Source organism: Pungitius pungitius, chromosome 5, assembly GCF_949316345.1.
Source record: "Pungitius pungitius chromosome 5, fPunPun2.1, whole genome shotgun sequence".
Taxonomy (NCBI): Eukaryota; Metazoa; Chordata; class Actinopteri; order Perciformes; family Gasterosteidae; genus Pungitius; species Pungitius pungitius.
In genome coordinates, this window is record NC_084904.1 from 13405391 (window position 1) to 13426208 (window position 20818).

The 20818-nt window shown below is 43.5% G+C and overlaps 3 protein-coding genes across 3 annotated transcripts; 2 read left to right on the top strand and 1 right to left on the bottom strand.

Moving 5' to 3' along the window:
- The first annotated feature begins 1567 nt into the window (after positions 1 to 1567).
- On the top strand, positions 1568 to 14576 carry nol6 (nucleolar protein 6 (RNA-associated)). Its single transcript, XM_037483221.2, has 26 exons — positions 1568 to 1729; positions 2126 to 2329; positions 2467 to 2583; positions 2717 to 2896; positions 3027 to 3195; positions 3358 to 3486; positions 3638 to 3801; positions 3931 to 4051; positions 4182 to 4240; positions 4323 to 4424; positions 4528 to 4643; positions 4732 to 4909; positions 5068 to 5190; positions 5560 to 5708; positions 8933 to 9008; positions 9327 to 9467; positions 9654 to 9771; positions 9969 to 10123; positions 10233 to 10396; positions 10665 to 10817; positions 10914 to 11011; positions 11185 to 11309; positions 13042 to 13131; positions 13212 to 13412; positions 13958 to 14059; positions 14176 to 14576. Exons 1-26 carry the CDS (start codon positions 1691 to 1693, stop codon positions 14323 to 14325), a joined length of 3423 nt encoding a protein of 1140 aa, XP_037339118.2. The 5' UTR covers positions 1568 to 1690; the 3' UTR covers positions 14326 to 14576.
- On the bottom strand, positions 5939 to 8926 carry LOC119225397 (E3 SUMO-protein ligase ZBED1-like). The gene is made up of 2 exons (XM_037483222.2): positions 7194 to 8926; positions 5939 to 7033 (listed from the first exon to the last, which is right to left on the bottom strand). Exons 1-2 carry the CDS (start codon positions 8691 to 8693, stop codon positions 6485 to 6487), a joined length of 2049 nt encoding a protein of 682 aa, XP_037339119.2. The 5' UTR covers positions 8694 to 8926; the 3' UTR covers positions 5939 to 6484.
- A 1887-nt stretch (positions 14577 to 16463) lies between the features above and the next one.
- LOC119225617 (aquaporin-3-like) lies at positions 16464 to 20800 on the top strand. The gene is made up of 6 exons (XM_037483604.2): positions 16464 to 16648; positions 18705 to 18831; positions 18994 to 19131; positions 19253 to 19368; positions 19473 to 19690; positions 19822 to 20800. The coding sequence occupies exons 1-6, from the start codon at positions 16541 to 16543 to the stop codon at positions 20021 to 20023; spliced, it is 909 nt and encodes a 302-aa protein (XP_037339501.2). The 5' UTR covers positions 16464 to 16540; the 3' UTR covers positions 20024 to 20800.
- The last annotated feature ends 18 nt before the right edge of the window (positions 20801 to 20818 follow it).

Genomic DNA, 20818 nt, shown 5'->3' on the forward strand with positions numbered 1-20818 from the left:
CACAATTACCAAAAACACAGATTTGGAACTGAACATTGTAAACACAGAAAGTATTCAAGTATACGTATAACCGTGTAAGTAATAATGTGCACATTTCTTCAGTAAGTACAAATAATAATAATAAAGTGCAAACTGCACAGTAGAATTGACTTTACCATCTCTATAAAAGAGACCATTCTGCTATCCGATAGAACAATATTACAAACATTTTCACTACCATCAGTAGTTTCTGAGCCCGGTCCCCATTGATGCTGATGACAGCCAGACCACTTAAACGTTCCTGCCCCATTGATGAGCGCAGGTACGTTTTGATTAGTTTGAGCTTTGAAAAGCTTCGCTCAGCAACTGTGACAGGGAGAGTCAGTGCAATACGAAGAGCAAACCACAGATTGGGATATGCCTCTTGAAGCCGATTGTTATGCAAAAACGTTAATGATAACAAGAAAAACAAATGATAACAGAAACGGTAACGGTAAAAGAAACTTTGGGCGGCCCGCGGACGAGTACCGAATACGGCCCACGGCGGTCCGTGCGGACATTATGAGGCGAGTACATGTGGGCAGCCGGCCGCCCGGTGACCGCTAGCAACGGTCCTCACGAGACAAAGTTCGGGGACCCCTGATTTAAAACATTGTCTTAGCTGAGAGCGACGCGCGAGCATCATCTCTTCTTTTCTTTTCCGCCCCCGACTCTTGATGCCTTTTCGAAGCCGTTTCAAAGCTGTCTGCCACATTTGAGATTTGAGGCATAATGGAACAAACCACTGGGAGGTGGGGGGAGGGGGGGCCGCACAGGAGGTTCCCCTTTTTCTCCACCAATTTGGTCTAGGCCTATTACTTTTAGACTTTGTATTGATTTTGCATATTAGCATGCTTTAGACATATTTTATTTGTTATTTATACTAGTAGCCTACTGTGATGATTTTTCACGTCCCAGATTTTTTGGTGCCCCCCTAGGCACTTGGTGCCCTACGCGCAGCGCGTGATGTGCGTGTGCGGAGCGCCGGCACTGGTGACAATCAAACTCAGTGTTTAGGAGAAATTGCCAAAAATGTGTTTTTCACTAAATTCAAAATAGCGGAAAATCTAGTTAGGCGCATTTGCATACCACGATTAACTTTTTCGTAGAGCATGTCGAAGAGCACCTGTGTGCCAACTTTCAAGTTGATCGGACATCGGGGGGAAACTGGCCTAGTGTGGTCTTTTTTAAATTTCTAGAGGGCGCCATAGAGACATTTCTTTATACCCAAACATTTATCAATTTTCTTAACAGTCCAGATATCCATGCCAAAATTTAACAACTTTTTGAATATGATGTTTGTGGGAATAATAATAATAATTCCTTAGGTTCGTAGTCGTAGCGAGGACCCTAATAAATGTGTATATACAGTATATAAAGACGTACGTGTCTGGCCCGCTCAAGCATTTTTTTCAGTGGGTCTAGAGAGCACCAATCGTACGGAAGACTGCTCGTGCAACCTACCTTGTTGAAGCTAGTTGGGTAGGACGCTCCGAAAGCATTGAACCAATAAGAACTCGCCCTGACCGCTTCTACACGAATCAGAGAAATATTTCCTTTGGTAGCATGTTTGACCGACCCATTGCACATGTGTGAGCGCAATGAAGGGGAAGCAGTGTTGATCACAACTTAAACATATCGGCATTATCACCACATTAAGAGCACATTAGACATGAAAAAGGAGTTAACCGTTGCTGAGAACCCGGCAGAGGTATGACTGGCGAAATGTATTATGAATTTAACTGATTTTTGACTTTTAACAGTTTACGTTAACACACGCGACAGTTTCCTCAATGGTAACACGGGTGTTCCTTACAGGCTACAGTTTTGATAATTCACGACACGTTACCAGACTTTGCGTAATGTCTGCTTAAGAGTATAGCTGAATGTAAAGTAGATACAGTCGGTAATACAATTAATAATGAATTCCTGCACGAATAGAATTACCAGCGCTTCAATAGCATACATCTGGTTAGTTAGCTAACGTTAGCCCGGGGTGTATATCCTAAGATGGTTTTCTGACATTAAACGAGCAATACGATGTCAAAAGTTAAATCGTCTGCCTCCACGTGCCGCTGTGCTTTATTAATTATTTATTTTTTTACAGATGATTCCCTCAGAGAGTCACGAGGAGGAAAACCAGGTTTCCGTCAAAGGCAAACGGAGCAAACCTGAGGATGCTGGAGGGGAGGGTGAATATCACCCGGTGAAGTTGTCCCGAAGTGATCTGTACAAACCTCCTACAGCAGAGGAGCTGAACCAGCTGAAAGAGGCTGAAAGCTTGTTCCACTGCAGCCTGCTCAAAATGCAGGTGAGACCTCCTGAGTACTGACATGGAGACAAAAAGAAGCGGGCGTATGTGCCCCGAGTCATGCCTGTTGTCCCATGTAAACAACATCACACTTTCTCGCGTACCAATAAAAGTCTACGATCTTCCACCCATAACAGATGGAAGAGCTGCTGAAGGAGGTCGTCCTGAGTGAGCGTAGGAAACGGCAAATAGATTCCTTCATTCAGACAGTCACTGAGCTGCTGCAGACTGTACCAGATTCCCCAAAAGTTGAGGTATGTGGTACTATATTGGTCAAAACATCAGTGTCCTATTTAGGCATAGAATCTCAATTATATTCTGTCAGCCTTCCACACATTTGCTAAAAATATACCTGTTAACACATTTTCGTCCTCTCTCTGTGTTCAGTTAAGTGACCTGTCATGGCTGTCCGGTGCCGTTAAGGTCCCTTTCCTACTGGTACCCAAAACAACCAAAGGCAAGTTCCACATGGCACCCCCTGCTTCTGTCAATCTGATCGGCAGCTACCCGCTGGGCACCTGCACCAAACCTTGCATCACTGTGGACCTAGCTGTCACAATCCCAGCTGTGAGTCACCTCTCCCTGTTTATTATTTTAAACACTTGACATCTTAAAGCAATGCCATGAATGTGGTTTGACATTATATTCACAAGACCATAAGAGACTTTCTTCTTCTCTGCTCATTGTGTGTTTTTAGGAGGTCCTCCAACAAAAGGACGTTGTGAACCAGAGGTATCCCAGGAAAAGGGCTCTCTACTTGGCCGGCCTGGCCCAGTATCTCGCCTCCTCCTCTGACATCGGAAGCATGCGTTACTCCTGTCTGCACGGCAATCGACTCCGACCCATTCTCCTCCTTACCCCTCCTGGTATTTAACTTTTAATTAAACAACTACCAGCCTTCAAGGGGATTATATGTGGTTGTCTTTGCGTGGAATTGACCAATAATTCCCTTAGTTTGCATATTTGCTTGTTTGGCAGTATTTGGCTTTGGTAATGATGGTGATGTACTGTGGTCTCCCGTCTCTCAGGTAAAGAGTCAAGCTTCACTGTACGTGTTCATGCCTGTCCGCCTCCTGGATTCTTCAAGCCCAGCCGTTTCCACCCCCAGAGAAACAATATCCGGACAGAGTGGTACAGCGGTTTGCAGACATCTCAGGGTAAGATTCTTCATTTATACAAGTCAAATATTATGCATCACAATCATCCCATTACCTTTAATCAGTCGATTATATGTTGATTCAGGGAAACATTTAACGCCAACAATTCAATCAAAATATCCGACCAATTTTTTTTTTTTGTGTGTCTCAGAGAGCAGCGAACCCCCCACCCCGCATTATAATAGCTCTGTTCTGGGGGATTTACTACCCAGGGCTCACCTCCAGTTTCTGTCTGCTGTCAGCTCTCAGTGCTCAGCTTTATCTGATGGAGTGGCTTTGCTCAAAGTCTGGCTTCGGCAAAGAGAGCTCGACCAGGTAGGAGGCTTGAAATGGTTATTTTGCATCCAGGGCTTGCTTACTTCTTTTTAAATTGTATTTGTTTACTAGTCTTGTTGCACTGTTAATCTCAACTCACCACTCTATTGCTCTGTCCATGTGTTTTAGGGCACTGGTTGTTTTAATGGCTTCCTGGCGTCAATGTTGATGGCTTATCTGCTGACCACTCACAGAATCAGTAACTCTATGACCGCCTACCAGCTGCTTCGGAACAGCTTGAACTTTCTGGGTAAAATATTTCTAATCCACAAAAACGTTTTTTCATTTCAATAATTGTGCTATGTAACCCAACTTGATACAAGTTGATCTTACAGATATCTTGTAACTCGCCCCCCCCCCCCTCTCAATCAAACCCTCAGCCTCCACAGACCTGACCATGAATGGAATTAGCCTAGCCAGAGATCCTGACTCTACAGCTGTGAGTGGTCTAAAACTGCAAGTTCATTCACTTTGTTTTACCCCCTAAATTAATCAGATTTGCACCTTTCTTTTCCTTGCAGCCATCACTTGCAGAGTTCCACAATGCCTTCCAGGTTGTGTTTGTTGACCCGTCTGGACATCTCAACATGTGTGCAGACATGACTGCTTCCACATACAAACGGGTAACTACTGGCAAAGTTTTGTGATTTTTGCTCAAACTAGATTACGTTTTTACACCTCTGAGATTCAGCCGTGGGTTTTGATCATTGTCGAATTTGTTCTCAGCTGCAGCACGAAGCGTCTGTATCGATGGAGTTCTGGGACAACCCTACGGTGGATGGCTTCGACAGCCTCCTCATGACGCCCAAACCAATGATAAGGACAAGCGACCACGTATTCCAGTACGGCTCTATAAATTATGTTTTTTTTTCTCTCCAAGAAAATATTTTTTCCTTTTGGTTCATGACATCCTTGTTATCTCCCACTCAGGCTATGTGAGCTGGTGAAGCTACAGTCCAGCTGTAAGAAAATGAATCTCCTCAGTGAGCTGATGGACCACAGTGGAAATTATGTCCAGACTGCACTCCCTTTTATTTTGACACTACTTCAGCAGGGACTGGGCCAAAGGATCCATCTCCTCACCCACTCCCTCTTGCCTGTACCTGAGGTTTATTTCATGATTCTTCCCAGCTAATTTGATTGAAATGAATTTATTCAGCATTAATACTGCTACTATTACAGCATGTTTTTTTCATCAAACCGCTTGGAAAGTGTCTCATAAAAAGTCTGAATTTGTTGAACACGCTTCCTTTTTTTTTTCATCAGTGGTCTGTGGAGAGTGAAGCGCCAAAACACAAAGCTCAGCCTCCTCTGTCCTTTGGTTTGCTCTTGAGTCCTGAGCTAGCAGCCTCTGCTCTGGAAAAAGGCCCATCTGCAGACAGCCCCATGGTAACCGCCCCTTTCTCCTCAGTGCACGTTTTATTATTTTTTACCATCAGTGAACAAGAAGAATACTCTAATTAGTAATTTAAGTGTTACAAAGAAGGAACAGATTTGTACTTACTACTTAAATTAAAACATTTGCATATGCTTAATCCAATATAATAGTAAAATGCTCTAAGAAGCTAATGCTATAGTAGTATTTTAACAGAATAAAGCATTTATGCAATCTTTTTTTTTTTTTAAATGGTTAGCATTTAGCACTAGCAATATTTTTTGTCACACCCAAGAGAGGAGAAACCTGTCACATGACTGCAGAATTTGTGTTACCACCGTTCTGTTGTGATTGAACAATAATGGTGATCCTTCGTCTGTTAGGCGGCTGAGTTCCGTCAGCTGTGGGGTTCTCGCTCCGAGCTGCGTCGCTTTCAGGACGGCTCCATCACCGAGGCTGTGGTGTGGGGCGGAGAGACCATGTGCCAAAAGAGACTCGTCCCCAGACAGATAATTACACATCTGTTACAGCTGTATGTATTGCATCTTGGCATATTAAGACACAGACATCACATTATTATAATAAATTACACTGCGTTAATTTGGTAGAGTAATTTCTAGCTGTATTTATGGTGCAAATATGCAAACAAATCAGATCTCTTTTCTTTAAGAGTTTTATGCTGATTTGTAGACAATATCTGATCTAAGTAGAATAGCAGTGATGAGGTAACGGTTACATGGTTAGGGGCCTTTACTAGATGCTTGTGTATGTCATGCCGAATACTGGATTTGAAGTAACATAATTTTACCATTTGCGCCCCCGTCAGTGTCAGCTGTCAAAGAGTAATTTAAGGCAATCTTCCCTATAGAACCGATCTATACCTTGTTCTTTTATTAAACAAACTAAATAGTCCTACATTATTTATACCACATGTTATATCTTTCTCTACACCTGTGAGTTGTGAGTGTACTCTGCTCTCTCACACACACACACACACAAGTGACCGGCGACAGCCAGCGTGCGCTGTAACATGTTTGTTTTCAAACTCCCCTCCCCTAAAGCTAGGGCAGACACAGGAAATACATTTAGGTAAAGTCCTTTTAACAGCATCGCAGCCTTTTTGTTTAAAATCTAATTTGAAATCTGAAGAAAAAGTTTTGTATTAGTAACATGAGTGGAAGAGTAGCTGCCATCTTTATATGTAACATCCAATCAAGGTGTCAACCTAACTTGAACTTTCCCTCTCTGTACTAAATGTATATAAGAATATATGAAGGAGTAAATCTCCATCATATACTGCTATGCAAGTTATGCATTTCTGTTTACAAAGATCATCATGTCAACATGCTCGGGGCTCAGTCTAGTTCGCATTGTTGCAAATGTTTGTCCAGCCTCGGACAATAAAGACGGCAGCGACACCCCAGGTACACACAAATAGTGCCTCGCCAGAGTGGCTAATTTGGGGAATCTTGGTCCGTTCACCCGCCACCATTCAAGAGGGTTTATGTCCAGTGACGGCGCAATGTCTCTCAAGTAGTAATCTACCTGAGCTTCAGAGTCTGTGGCATAGGGGGAACTGTAGTTGTCTCCTAAGAGCAACATCATGGTGTTTTTGGTGTCACTTCTCAGTTGTGAGGGCATTGCCACCTGGCTTATGTCCGGTGTGACCAGGATCTCCTGCTGTTCATCCTTCGGGCCCACAGTAGCTGTTATCACATCTAATTTTGAAACCAGTTCGTGCAGTTTAACCTTTGCCGCAAGTCTCCCTGTTGGCGTCAGGAAACTGAGGTGTTTGTGACGGGGGTCCAGCATTGAGGCGATCAGAGCTGGTTTGGAGGATAAGTCGCTAGAGTCAACCTGCAAACAGTAAAAGTTAAATTGAATGGATATTTTAGTTTAAAAAAGAAAATGGGCTGTTTTTCTTTATCCACGTCAATCTTGTTAGCTGCCACGTATAATGTTTAAATGATTTATTTAAAACACCAGTTAATGCACAAATCAATAGAAATAAGCCTACCTCCATGTGATTTCTAAGTGAATCCTGAACTTTCAGCTTGAACTCAGAGACTTGTTCAACGTCATTTTCCTTTGGCACGAGGTGGGTCTGAATGAGGCTGAATGTGATCGGGTAAATGTTTGAAATGGATACTTCTGTATCTGCAGATATGACTGTTGTTGCCCATTTCAGAGTTGCCAGCACAGGTGTAAAATTCTCAATTATCTGCCAGCAGTCGTCTTCGATCTCTAGGGTTTGGGCTTCCTGTCTGTTAGTGATTGTGCGATCTGAGAGCACGGCTTTAATTGCCCACCGTTGTTCCAGTAACCGTTCGAACATATCGCAGATGGTGTCCCATCTAGCTTTGCGCGACTGGATAAGCGTGTGCTGCGGCAGGCACATCTGAACCTGCTTGGTCTCCAAGGCTTCACTGGCCAGCAAACTGTGGTTGAAGTGCTTGACTAGTTTCCCCGCTGCCACAATGATACTGACCAGATCCTCACTCAGCCCATCACTGACTGCCAGCTGCAGTGTGGTGGCAAAGCAAGTGGCATAGTCCCACGTGCCACGAATGAACGCCTGGGGTGGCGAGATGCCCTGCGTGCAGTTATGAACACACGCTGTCACTTTCCCGGCGATGCCCCAGATCTGCACAGTGTTCAGGAGCCTCCCCGTGACACTGTCGGCAGGTGTGTGGCTGTCCGATGGCAGCTTGTGTGTCTGCAGCACGGCTGACCTGCCCTGCCAGTCCTCTGTTATAAAGGAACAGGAAACTGTGATGTACCTCTGAAAGGGAAGCGCCGTCCACAAGTCGGCCGTCAGCGCCAATTTCTCCACTTTAGCCAGCTGCACTACGAGCTCCTCCACTTTCTCGTGGAAATGGCCTTCGACAAGGCGCGTAATATCTGCGGCGGATGGGATTTTGTAATTATGCACAGTGTACGCCAGGAGCTCCCGAAAACCATCCCCGCCGACCACGTTGACGGGCAGCATGTCCTTCTCTATCATTCTGGAGATGAGCTCAGTCACCTCTGCGTGGGTCGCCACCGAGCCGCCGTCGTGGGGCATGGTGTCGGGGTGCTTGTTTTTGATGTGGTACATCATGCTGGTGGTGCTGCTCCTGTACTTGAGCTTGGTGTCGCACATCGTGCAGTGCACCTCCTCGTCCACTTTGATGAAAATGTCCCACACGGAGCTCCTCTTCAGGCGCTTCCTCTCCCCGTACTCGCGCTCGGAGAGGTGGGCCGCCGTGTTCATGTGTGGTGACATGATGGCGACCTGCATGATGTCCGCACTGGCGGCACTCTCGTCGTCGATGCACTGCACGGTGCAAATCACCGGCTTCTCGTCCTCGTCTGACGGCGCGGTGGACGGATGGTGCCGGCTCATGTGGTTCATCATGGAGCTGGTTGCTCCGCCGCAGTACTTCAATGTCGCGTCACACTTCATGCAGCGAACAAAGTTTCCCACTTGTTCAAAACAGTCCCACACCGAGCTCCGTCTCCTGCCCGTGCGCTTCATTGTTTCTGTTTAGCCGTTGGCTAAAGTCTAAGAGTAGGGAAGGCACGTTAGCGAGCTAATGCTAGCTAATGTTAGCTAATGTCGGCGCAAAACTTGTCACAAAAACATGGTGTTTTGGTTAATAAAAATGCGATTTGACACCCGTCTGCGACAACTGCAAATAGAATGGGAGTAGTGTTGGTGGGAATTTGTTGAAGCCTCGTTCTTATAAATAAAACAAAGCATGTGTCATCCACCAGCCATGCAGATATCCCTGAATCCTGTATTCGATATGTAGGGGCGATGGTTGATGACGTCATCCAAACGGGAAGCGAGGTAAAAACTGGATTTATTCTTCATATCAAATTAAAAATCTAAAAAAAATCTAAAAGTTTATGCGGTGCATTGAACAGCAATAGCGTTTTTTTTATGTGCAGTTTTGTGAATATTATTTTGTGGAAACCCAACATATTTTTCTTTTTTTCCTGTTTTTCCTTAATGAATGGTATATTTCATATACATTCTCTGCGTTATTTCCTGGAATGTCTTTACATTGTTGTTTATTTGGCATTCATGCCGTTTAGTTATTAAACAAATAAAGTATATAATAAATTGTAGCTTGAGCAAAGGTTTGATATTAATTATGCTATGCAGGTGCCTAGTACTGGAGAGGAGGAGAGTTTACTAGTGGTTCAGTCTTATGATGACCTGAGTAGAAAACTGTGGGCTCTGGAAGGTCTGCCTCTCTCCATCACCGCAGTGCAAGGAGCCCACCCTGCACTAAGATACACACAGGTAAAGCCTATTTTTTAAAAGGTAAATCACGTAATAATTACACTGACAACTAGCAATATTAGTAGAATTTAACAACATTTGCATGATTTCAAACCGCACTGCATTCTGTTGTGTGCTTTGATATGTTTTGGCTACGTTGTGTGAATTTGACTTTGACAGTTCTAACATTTCATCTGCGTCCTGCAGGTCTTTCCCCCTGTGCCACTGAAGGTGGACTATTCCTTCTTTGATAGAGAAAAGACTTCCAGATCATTGGTGCCAAAAGAAAGCAAACCATGCCCAGCTTACATCACCCCGATCACAGGTAGATACTATCCACCATCAACTTGTAAATGAAAATATTTTAGGACTTCTTACACTTTGAAGCACAATTTCCCTAGATTTCTGTACTGTAGTTAAACTATGTATTCAAAGCAGGAACGTGCCACTTAACCACAGAGATTAAGCTGTACAAAATAATTTAACTATTCAAACTCATCACTTGTGACCCTATTCTTGCAGTGATTTGTCACATGGAAGGGAGTGGAAAGTGGCCTCACGATCGCCTTGCCATCCGCCACATTCGAACTGCCTTCCACATCCGCCTGGGAGAGTTGCTCAAGAAGCATCACGATTATACATGCAAGCCCTGCCCAACTCACCTGGATGTCTGGAAGGTATATTTTTTTTGTTGGTTTTCCAAGTCACACACTTGTCTTTTAAACAAACTTTTGGCACAGTCTAATTTTTTTTACCTGTTTTTATACCATTTGTGTATGTATCCAGGATGGCTTGCTGTTCCGCATCCAGGTGGCATACCATCGTGAGGCTCAGGTGCTGAGAGAGAGTGTGAATGCTGAGGGACTACTCGTTGTAAGGGACAATGAGGAGGCGCAGGCTCTGGAGATGGCCACCATGCATAAGCCTCTACTTACCAGCACATTGCATGGGTAGGATTTAAGGCCGTAGTTTTTTATTTTTTAGCAACATTTGCGCAGAGAACAAAAAAAATCAAAAAAAAAATCAAGACCATGCATGACAGCATGTCGGTGTAAGGTTTTCACGAGTTTCCTCTTTCAACCCTATATTTTGTTGTTAGTCAAATTACATCCTCTTTGGTTGCATGTTCCTACCTTGTCCTTCCTTTCTGTTCTCCCATTCCTGTTTCTTCATTGTTTTGCTTGCTGTCCATACACCATTTCATCCTGTTGTTGATAGGCTCCAGCAGCAGCACCAGAGTTTTGGGGGATCGTGTCGTCTGGCCAAACGCTGGCTGGGGGCTCAGCTCTTCAGCGACGACATCACAGAGGACACAGCAGACCTGCTGGTGGCATCTCTTTTCCTGCAACCTGCACCCTTTACTCCCCCGGGGTAATTACTCCTCCTACTTTGAATAACGTCAGTCGACATCATCAAACTCATTTGGGGGACATGTTTTTTCATCTTCCCTTTTTCTGTCTTCCTCAGTTCCCCTCAGGTCGGCCTGCTTCGTTTCCTTCATTTGCTCTCTTCTTTTGACTGGAGGAACAACCCGCTCATAGTCAATCTTAACAACCAGCTTACAGGCAGGCACACTCACACGCCCCTTTTCCCTCTGTGTCCCACAAACAAATCCCCCTCTCCCACATTTTTACACACCCGGCAAACTTTCACATCCAGCTCTGATGCCTCACTGTTTCAACGATAAGTTGTATTGTGATTCACCTCTCCTTCGCTCTTCTCTCTCTCTCATGTTCAGCCCCCGACTACACAGAGATCAAGAATGACTTCATGGCCTCCAGGGAGTCTCTGCCGGTCTTGTTTCTAGCTACGCCTAAAGACAAAAAACAATCCCTGTGGACCAAACAAGCACCTAGTGTACAGGTCAGCAGACACTGATGACACGGACACCACTTGCATTTTACTTGAATCTATAAAAGATCATTTGAATACTGCAAGTGGTTTACTAAAAGGTTTCACTTGAGAATTTATCGCAAGCTTCTAGGTAACTTTTAATCTTTGATTTCTGAGAATGACAAACAGCAGTGTAGAACAGGAGTTGCAGGGCACGGTCACAAGTCTTTCCTTCGTGGACACTGGTCTCCTGGATCACACTGAAAATATATTACACCAAATTAACAATAGAGTACGGTATTGATTAATGAAATAAACACAGAACTCTAAACAGGTTTGCTTGATTGATGTTATGAATTGAGATGATTCTAATTGGACTTAGTTTTCTTGGAGCTGGAAATCCATTTTTATGAAGTCTGAAAATCATTGCTATGGAAGTAGAAAATGTTATCCATCACTTTATTATATTGTGGAAGACAGAATTCAAAAAAATAATATTTTCTTTTAAAGAATTTCCATTCATTTCATTGGAAGATCATCAGGTTACTGCTGTCATCATCCGTAGGGAAATAAGTTACGTATTAGATTTAACTCTGTTTGGATGTGACCCTGGCCGTAGAAGAATCCATTACCACACCGTAGTGTACAGAAAAGGTAAACAGGGCAGCATGCCATTGTGCTGGCTGACCCAGATAAGCTTTCCATGCAATCCCACCTCACTCCCCCTTCAAGCCCAACGTGGACACAGAGCCTCTCTCAGCCTCCTCCTTTAGAACAGTGACGGAGAACAGGAACCATGTGCTCTGACGTCCCCCGCGACGTCATTGTTGCCTAATCACAACGTTCAGGGGGATTTTACCTTCTCTGGTTGCATATATACATTTGTGTTCTTGAATCTACTTATTTGCTGTCATCGACAATAAGAACCTAAACGCTGTTTACAAACAAAGAGCTGGAGTGAGTGACTGACGCTCAATGTGTCTCACTACCTCTGAATGACCACTAGAGGGTTGATTCTGTACACATGACATCCATTGCAGTCTGTCCATCCCGGGAGAGGGATCCCTCCTCTGACGTTCTCCCTAAGGTTTCTTCCTTTTTTTCCCCATTGAAGGGTTTTTTCATATTTTGGGGAGTTTTTCCTGTGCCGATGTGAGGGTTTCGGGACAGAGGATGTTGGATGTGTACAGACTGTAAAGCCCTCTGAGGCACATTTGTAATTTGCGATTTTGGGCTATACATTATAAAAGGAATTGAATTGAATTGAATTGAATTCTGACTGAGTGAATCTGTAACTCAAAACACAACTGTTTTCTCTCAGCATGTCGATATTACCATTGCCTCTGAAATGCTAATTAAGGTTGGGTGTGAATATTATGAGGGGACAATTTCATGCGGCAATTTAGCATTCTCAAAATGGCAAAGAGACAGTTATTCCACTTCTATACACTTACTCATAGTTGTATTTGAACGCTTTAGAACAGAAGATGACTAATATGACAGATTAATGTGTGTCTGTTTCTCATTGTTTAGTGCAGAACACATTTACAGACGCATGAACTCGTACAACTTGTTTTTGTTCCAGCTGTAAATGTAACTGAACTTTTGCACGAGACAAGCTGAGACAAATAGAGGAGGTGGCTCAGTGTTATACAACAACTGCTAGATATTGCGCACACACACACACACATTTACGTTTATGAACTATCCAAAGCTATCGGGTTTAACCGTCAAATGTCACATTTTGTCTGTGCGTCTTCAGATGCTGCAGCGTGTGGTGGTGGTGGCGGCGGAGAGTCTTAAGTTACTGGAACATCAGCTGATGGACAGACAGCAGATACAAGATGTCCGGGTTAGTTAAAAGCTGTAATGGGCCTTTGTCCTTAATGGTCCACTCTCTGAGTTAATGCTGGTTTAATCTGTTTTGTGCAGGTGGTCATGCGCCCTCCTCTGGATGCCTACGATGTTTTGATTCACCTGAACCCAAAGCAGGTTCCCCTCCTCGCTCAGGCAGTGGACACTCCCACCATCAATTTCAGCAGGGGCATCATGGCTGGCCGCGTGGCCCCGTCTGGAGGGGCCCTGCCTGTGATCGACTACAACCCTGTGTCGCTCTACCTGGCGGAGCTCAGAGTGAGTTTGTTGTCTGCCATGAAGCTTGGGTTAAAAACCCAGGCGTGCTTTTGATGTTGTATGGTTGACACGATGTGGGGCGGGATCTGTTCCACAGTCCTCGTCCCGGGATTTGTCTCAGCTTCCTGGAAGCATCCATTTCCAAGAACTGCACTGTCTGCAGTGCAGGTTTTTCTTAGAAAGATTTCAACGGCTTTTTGCCAATGCACAACAGCAACCTGTCTTTCCCGCTTGTTGGGGAGGACAGAATGGTCGCCGCCAATATTTGAGCAAACTTGTTTGCATTGTCAAACCAGAACGGTTGGAGATTAAAACAGGTTTTACTTTATCGTAGGTGGTTAAGTTAATGACCCACACAATGGTGACATTTATGTCTGATCAGATTGTTTTTCTTAGTTTTATAGCGTCCGTAAAATTTGTCTTAAACTGTTAAGACTTCATTCTCATATTATTACAGTTACCCGACGCTTTATGATTGTAGTCTCGGGACCTAGAGAAAGAGCAAGTTTTGGACGTGAGCATTAACTGATCTAAATCATTTCCAGGACGCTTTTGGCGATCTAGCCCTTTTCTTCTGTGACCCTCATGGCGGAACAATGATTGCAGTTTTATGGAAGCCAAAGGCCTTTGTTCCCATAGGCTTCAAGGTAAGGCCTAGGTCATGTCCTGTATCCAAAATCATGAATGTAGGAAAGAAGACTTGGATTGTCACAGGCTTGTTTGGTTTTTCTAACATGATGTTCTCCGTTTTGCTTCATGGAAGACGTCGCAAATGACTGCGCGGAAAGTGGAGGTGAACGGGGAGGAAGCAACTACCATTCCCAACGTCGAGGCGATACTGGAAGACTTTCGGATCATGGGAAAGGGCTTGATCAAGTCTGTGGACGCCAGGACCGAAAAATGGTCATTTTAGACATATTATTTTCTTGAAAATGGAAAAATAGATTTTTAGTCAGTAATTTCTGTCAGCAATGTTGTCAGTTAGTGTGGTTTAAGATAAACTACATGTTTTTCTGTCAAAGGTGCGTCATGGCTAATAAAAGCATATGTACTCATTTGAATTTTTCATTGGCTTGTCTGGCTGCTTCCCATTACTTGCAATTAATGCAAAATAATAATCTCGATCATGGAAGCGCTAGTCTCTTGAATGCTGACAAACTGAAGTATACAGTTATTTCAACAGTCAATTAATGTATGACTTGTCATATTCTGAACACCAAGAATCTGACAAACATTTCAACAGCTCTAGGTCACTTTTAAATATTAGTTTGATAGAATGGAGCTCTGACTTCCCGGCCACTAGATCCTTTCTGTTCTTCAGAACCAGTGACTGACCTTCAATAACTTCTGCAACAACCAACCAGCAGGGGATGCTACAATAGTCTTTCCTGGATAAATAGTAGTAATGTAGCCGTGTGTGATAATCTTTAATAAACTTGATGCAGGTAGGTTTCAAGTGTAGAGTGCTTGATGCTACTTGTTGTGGGATGTTTGGCACGTCTTTGTGAAAGTAGATGGAAACAACTCTGCAAATAAATGAAGATAACGCACAGGATATAGTTCTCTGAAGCTGTTGACAGATTAATCATTTTGGTTTGGTTGCGGTATAATATAATTTTAGTGAAAGTCTGGTGAAATACACCAGAGATGTGCAATGAATAGTGCTTGAATCGTCTGGTGTTACCCTTGGTATTGGTAAATCTTTGGCTTACAGTGTAATCTTGTCAGACACAAATCTACACAAACTACAAATCCCATGCGTGTCATTTTTCTGTTAGTCTTCTTTCAGAAGGTTAAAAGTTGAACTTTTTTTTAAACACTAATTTGTGATTATAAACTGACGGGAACACATCTGGTAGACACCGTGTAAATATGGCCATCAATCAAACAAGGAGACAAAAGAAGTGAGTGCCCAGTACCATTATGTCAGTTATGACCTTGTATAACTGTAGAGATCTATATATTGGTGGCTTTTGTTTTTCTCAAACGTTGCTTTAGCCACGTTGAAAATGAGACACACTGTATGCCAGTCAAGTGGAATATTAACACAGATATCCACTCACCACAGTTTGTCTGCAGGTAACAGCGCTATACTTACTTATTAAACACCCACTACAGATACTTTATATTTGAGCACTGGAATTCTCTGCCTTCTGTCCTCTACCCCTCGCTGACAGATCGAGGCGGTCAGACACACAGCTGAGTAGCTCACAGCCAAACGGATGGATGTGGGGGAGTCTAAAGCGGCTGCGTGAGCCGAACGAACAATGCACGCAACGTTACGGCCGCCAACTCGCCCAAAAACAAGCCGCTGCCTGTTTGGATGGATGGAACTTGGCCATTGGGTTCATGTTATGTTGGGTGGGTTACATGAGTACACACCAATATCGATACATCTCTTATTTATATAGAGATGGTCAAATGTGTTAAGCTCATTTAAGTTTGTGACAAGTATTCTCTATATGTGGACAAAAGTCCAATAGAACCAAGGTGATAGTACACCACTTTCACAACAAAACATGCCAGAGCAGAACAAAGGATTAAAGAAAAGGTGCACTGGTTCTTAGCCCATGGAGGCATGTCTGTGGGCTTTTAAAACTGGGAAGGTTCTCCGACATCCATTGGAACCAAACAAAGAGGCTATCATATGTGGTGATGAAGTTTCACACAGGACAAAAGAGCAGGGAAAACAAGGTAAAGGATAGAGAAGGTAAAAAGGAAATACTGTGTGTGTGTGTGTGTGTGTCTGTGTCTGTGTGCGTGCGAGTGAGAAAGCAAGAACGAAAGCGGGCAGGAATGAAAATGGTTCTGCGGGTCTTAACACGACTCAAGTTCGGTGTTCTGGTATGAATAAGGTCAAAGAGCTCATAGGTATCGAAATGTACAGTGTGTGTGTGCGTGTGTGTGTGTGTGAGATTGAGGGGGAGACTGAGAGGAAGAATGTTGACCTGTTGTCACGTCGTAACAAGCAGGGAGGCGTGGTGCAGAAGGTGGGGCCCTGCTTGGCTTCGGCCCAGTCCGAGCCCATCGCGGCTCTATAAGAGGAACTCTGGGTCCTCCCAACTCCACAGCGACTGAGCAAGCACTGCCTGTATTCTCACAGTCTCCTCAGCCTTTCCCGAGAAAACATGGGCAGACAGAAGCTCTATTTGGACAAACTGGCCCGGTTCTTCCAGATCCGTAACCTGCTCCTCCGCCAGGCCCTGGCAGAGTGTCTTGGAACTCTCATCCTTGTGGTAAGTGTGCGCCTCATCTCATGCTGGAATAGATGCTTGTATTTTAGTTTTTTTTAAAGGAGATTTACAATAGTTAGATGTCTTGTATGTTAACAAAAGTGCCTCAAAGCATTTACTTTTCTTTAAGAACGCTCATTATTCAGTTTGCTTATGATGTTGCAACAGGATCAATTACGCTTTGACAGCATATGCAACACATCTTTTTTTTTGTTGTTGGCATGTTTGAGAACTGATTGCAGAAACTGCTTCACATTTATAAACCATTCATGGAATTCAATGCCAGCAGCACACAACAACATGGAGGGTAAGTGTTGGGTTATTTCAGAACTGAGTTCACAACAAAGGTAAGTAACAGGTTGTCAAGGTTAGGAGATTCTAGTCTTACATTAACATGCCAGTATTTGATAAAAAGCTCTGATCCAGGAACATGAGGCAAAAGCTCTCATGACATCCTATAATCACTTCACAGTGTGTACGGTATTTGTCTGCACGAGAATGGAAAAATATTATGAATACCACTCAAGTGGGTCATCTTTTGCCACGAAACTGATTCGTAGCATTAGTTTTATATAACTAGATATAAAACTTGACACTAGTGCCACACCCTGTTAAGTGAGTGACACGGTAATGGTTCACCATTCCAAGTGAGTTGAGTGACTAATTTCCAGTGATTAACAAAGCCACTTACGAAGGCCTAGATGCAAACTACTATTAACTAAAATCAACATTTTTTTCTGATGCATAATCTAAGTCAATGTACAAAAAAAAACCTTCTTAGCCCTTCAACAGAATTAAGGCTTATTGAAGATCAAATATATCAAAATAATCACAGTTATCCAACTATTTACTACTGTTTCTTACATGACATTGGAAGAATGAAAATATTGCAAAATTTCTGTTAGTCAGAGTATTTAGCATCAGGTGCGACTTGTTGGCACAGATAGGTGCGCCGGTTGATTAGGACCACGCGTCAGCACTGGGAGAGTCAGGAGCCAAACAATAGGCATGACATCGACAACGCCACTGGCGGAATTTTCCTTCCATCATCAAGAGATTACAGAAGTCTCTCTTTTTTGAAAGATTGAAGGAATCAAACTCCTGTTGACTAATGGGCTACACAGGTGTTATTGCCTGGAGGGATAAGGGACGTGAAGGTGTGGTCATGTATCAATTGTTGATTTTGGCACCTTTAAGCATGTGCCACAAGTTACTAGAACCTTTTGGATCTACAGAAGCTACAGACAGGATGAACAGGATATTGCAGCTTGTCACGGGCTAATGGTGATATAATGTGTTTGGATGTCCGGTGGTCACACGTAAAGGGGAAGGAAAACTATCCAATAAAGTTCAGTCGGTCTTTGAAGGTCACCTGCAGGCAGTGAATGTCTCTGGTTATCCCCCCCGTAAGTGTTCCCTTAACCCCTTATTGCACTCTCACAAAGTGCACTTTATTTTCCACTTCAAACCACTTATTGAGAAGCCTTGGGGGGAGCCTCTGAGGCTCTTCCTCCTGAATTTTGAAAACATCACACAGGTAGTGATTTAGAGACCGGTCCCGGGCCAGCCGTTTTCATGCCTTCAACTTCTAAACAATTGCCAAATGTGTGTTTCAGCAAGCTTGCGGCTTCTTTCTTTGTAAATTGAAGACAACAGCACAGAGGAAATATCTAAAACATACATACATCAACAGTAAGAGACTGAACGCAGCGATGAGGGACTTCCAGAGTGCGGCTCAGAGTGCGGCTCCCTCAAGCTGACATCAGCCTCTGAGTGAAAAGAATCCTCATCAGAGCGGAACACACATGCACACAGAAATACTGCACAATACTTGCAATGCAATCTTTCCTTTGACAGAATCAGTCACATGCTCATGAACACATCGTTTACACAGCAACCCCCTCCCCACACACACACACACACACACACACACCTCCCACGTATCCAGGTTTAACACTGTTCACTCTTTCCATGCGACCGTGCACCATTGCAAAGTGGCACCAAATGGCATTGAGACCCTGCATAAACCTGCAGTCTCTCTCTCTCTCTCTCTCTCCAGATGTTTGGTTGCGGTGCGGTGGCCCAGCTGGTGTTGAGCGGTGGTTCCCATGGCATGTTCCTCACCGTCAACTTTGCCTTTGGCTTTGCGGCCACATTAGGCATCCTGGTCTGTGGCCAAGTGTCAGGTAGACACGTTTTCTCAGACAAATTCAATTTGCATGAGCACATTTCAAAAAGATGTGTACCTCGTGTGTGAGTCTGGAGTCTCGGCGTATATTTTTGTTGACGTGCCACTTTGTTCATCGTCTATAATACGTACTGACATGCTGTCTCCATGTACTTTGCAGGTGGACATCTGAACCCTGCAGTGACCTTTGCTCTGTGCCTGCTCGGAAGAGAGCGCTGGAGAAAGTTCCCCATGTTCTTCCTCTTTCAGACAATTGGTAGTTTTTTCGGAGCTGCTATCATTTTCGCCATGTACTACGGTAAGACTCCAGATGTGAAGCCACATGACAACGAATGAAGAGATGTGTTTTAGGCTTCGCACGGTCCATGCACCTTTTATTTAGTATTCGCTGCTATATTTTCTTGCTTGTTTTCCTTCAGATGCCCTGTGGGACCATCCAGGATCTTTCGAAGTGACTGGGCCTAATGCCACAGCTGGCATTTTTGCCACCTACCCCGGAAATCATCTCACTCTTCTCAATGGATTCTTTGACCAGGTACCCCTTTTAGTGTCATACCCTAAATTAAAAATGTAAAAATAAACATGATCCCACTGATGATTATCTCGTACATGTTCCTCTCTCTCTCTCTCCAAACACAGATCATTGGCACAGCAGCGCTGATTGTGTGTATCCTGGCTATTGTTGATCCGTACAACAACCCCATCCCCAAAGGACTGGAGGCCTTCACTGTGGGGTTTGTGGTTCTGGTCATTGGATTGTCCATGGGCTTTAACTCTGGTTATGCTGTCAATCCCGCCAGAGACCTCGGACCACGTCTTTTCACCGCTATAGCTGGGTGGGGCGGTGAAGTTTTTACGTAAGTGCAGAGATTTTTAAGCATTATCTGTTTATCTCTGTGGAAACACTGGGGAGTGCTCACTTTTCTTGCGCCCGGAAGACATAAAAGACGTCTTTATAACGAATTGCTTTTTTTTGGTCACTCCTCAGGGCTGGAAATGGGTGGTTCATGGTGCCTGTCTTTGTCCCATTCCTTGGAACCATCGTGGGTGTGATAATCTACCAGCTGATGGTTGGCTTCCATGTGGAAGGAGAAGCGCGTGACTTTCAAAGCAAGCTGGAGGAGAGTGTCGCACTCGCTGATGTCCCCAACAATGACAAAACCAATGACAAAACCAAATCCATGTACTGATTGTTTTAGAGAGGTTATACATTCACATGTACATTATGTAAATACCGACACTTTGCCGTATTTTTCCTACAATATAAAGAATGATTGTGTGCATAGGGGAAAAAAACAACTTCAGAAACACAGAATTACATTAATTCTTTTTGGAGATTTGGAATTGCAAAAGAGTCTATAGCACTCCAGTTTGAACAGTATTGTATGCTTCATACCAATATATATTTTTTGTCAGTTCAGAACGTTTGACATCTGCTCTTAACATTAGAATTCTAAATAATTGTCAATAAATTAGGAACTACTAATTCAAAAGGCTACATGATAAAATGTACTGTATGTTTTGAGTAAAATGATGCGGTTGTCAACTGTTGTTTAGAGCTGGAAGATGGTGAAGCTCAATCCTTCCCATGACATTCTTCTATCTAAACACAACCAAAATAAAGCTGCTGTCTTCTAACACTATAACACTACACTATACGATGGTAAGGTCCGAAACCGCCCTGCTTACAACTGTTATGAACATGATCAATTTGCGAACATGATCAGTTTGCCTTTTTGTGAGGCATTATTGAAGCATAATAATTTGATGCTTCAGAATATAAGATGACACTGATATGTTATGTACAGAACAATATTAAGTGTTATATAGTTATGCATACTTTGTGCCTATTGTAGTGTACCTCGTTGGGTTCTAGACTGGTTTGTTTGGACCCTGGTAGTTAATATGTAGGTTGATGGGAACTGCTTTTTTACTGACACAATAAAGTTCTCCTTTTGATTGTTGCATGAATGTGCATCCTGTTA

Coding starts and splice junctions, on each gene's coding strand:
- nol6 (XM_037483221.2), top strand. CDS start 1,691: ATGAAAAAGGAGTTAACCGTTGCTGAGAACCCGGCAGAG. Junction 4,052..4,181: donor GAACAGCTTGAACTTTCTGG/GTAAAATATTTC, acceptor TCAAACCCTCAG/CCTCCACAGACCTGACCATG. Junction 13,132..13,211: donor AGCAGATACAAGATGTCCGG/GTTAGTTAAAAG, acceptor TGTTTTGTGCAG/GTGGTCATGCGCCCTCCTCT.
- LOC119225397 (XM_037483222.2), bottom strand. CDS start 8,693: ATGAAGCGCACGGGCAGGAGACGGAGCTCGGTGTGGGACTGTTTTGAA. Junction 7,034..7,193: donor CACTTAGAAATCACATGGAG/GTAGGCTTATTT, acceptor TACTGTTTGCAG/GTTGACTCTAGCGACTTATC.
- LOC119225617 (XM_037483604.2), top strand. CDS start 16,541: ATGGGCAGACAGAAGCTCTATTTGGACAAACTGGCCCGGTTCTTCCAG. Junction 18,832..18,993: donor GGTCTGTGGCCAAGTGTCAG/GTAGACACGTTT, acceptor TGTACTTTGCAG/GTGGACATCTGAACCCTGCA. Junction 19,132..19,252: donor CATTTTCGCCATGTACTACG/GTAAGACTCCAG, acceptor GTTTTCCTTCAG/ATGCCCTGTGGGACCATCCA.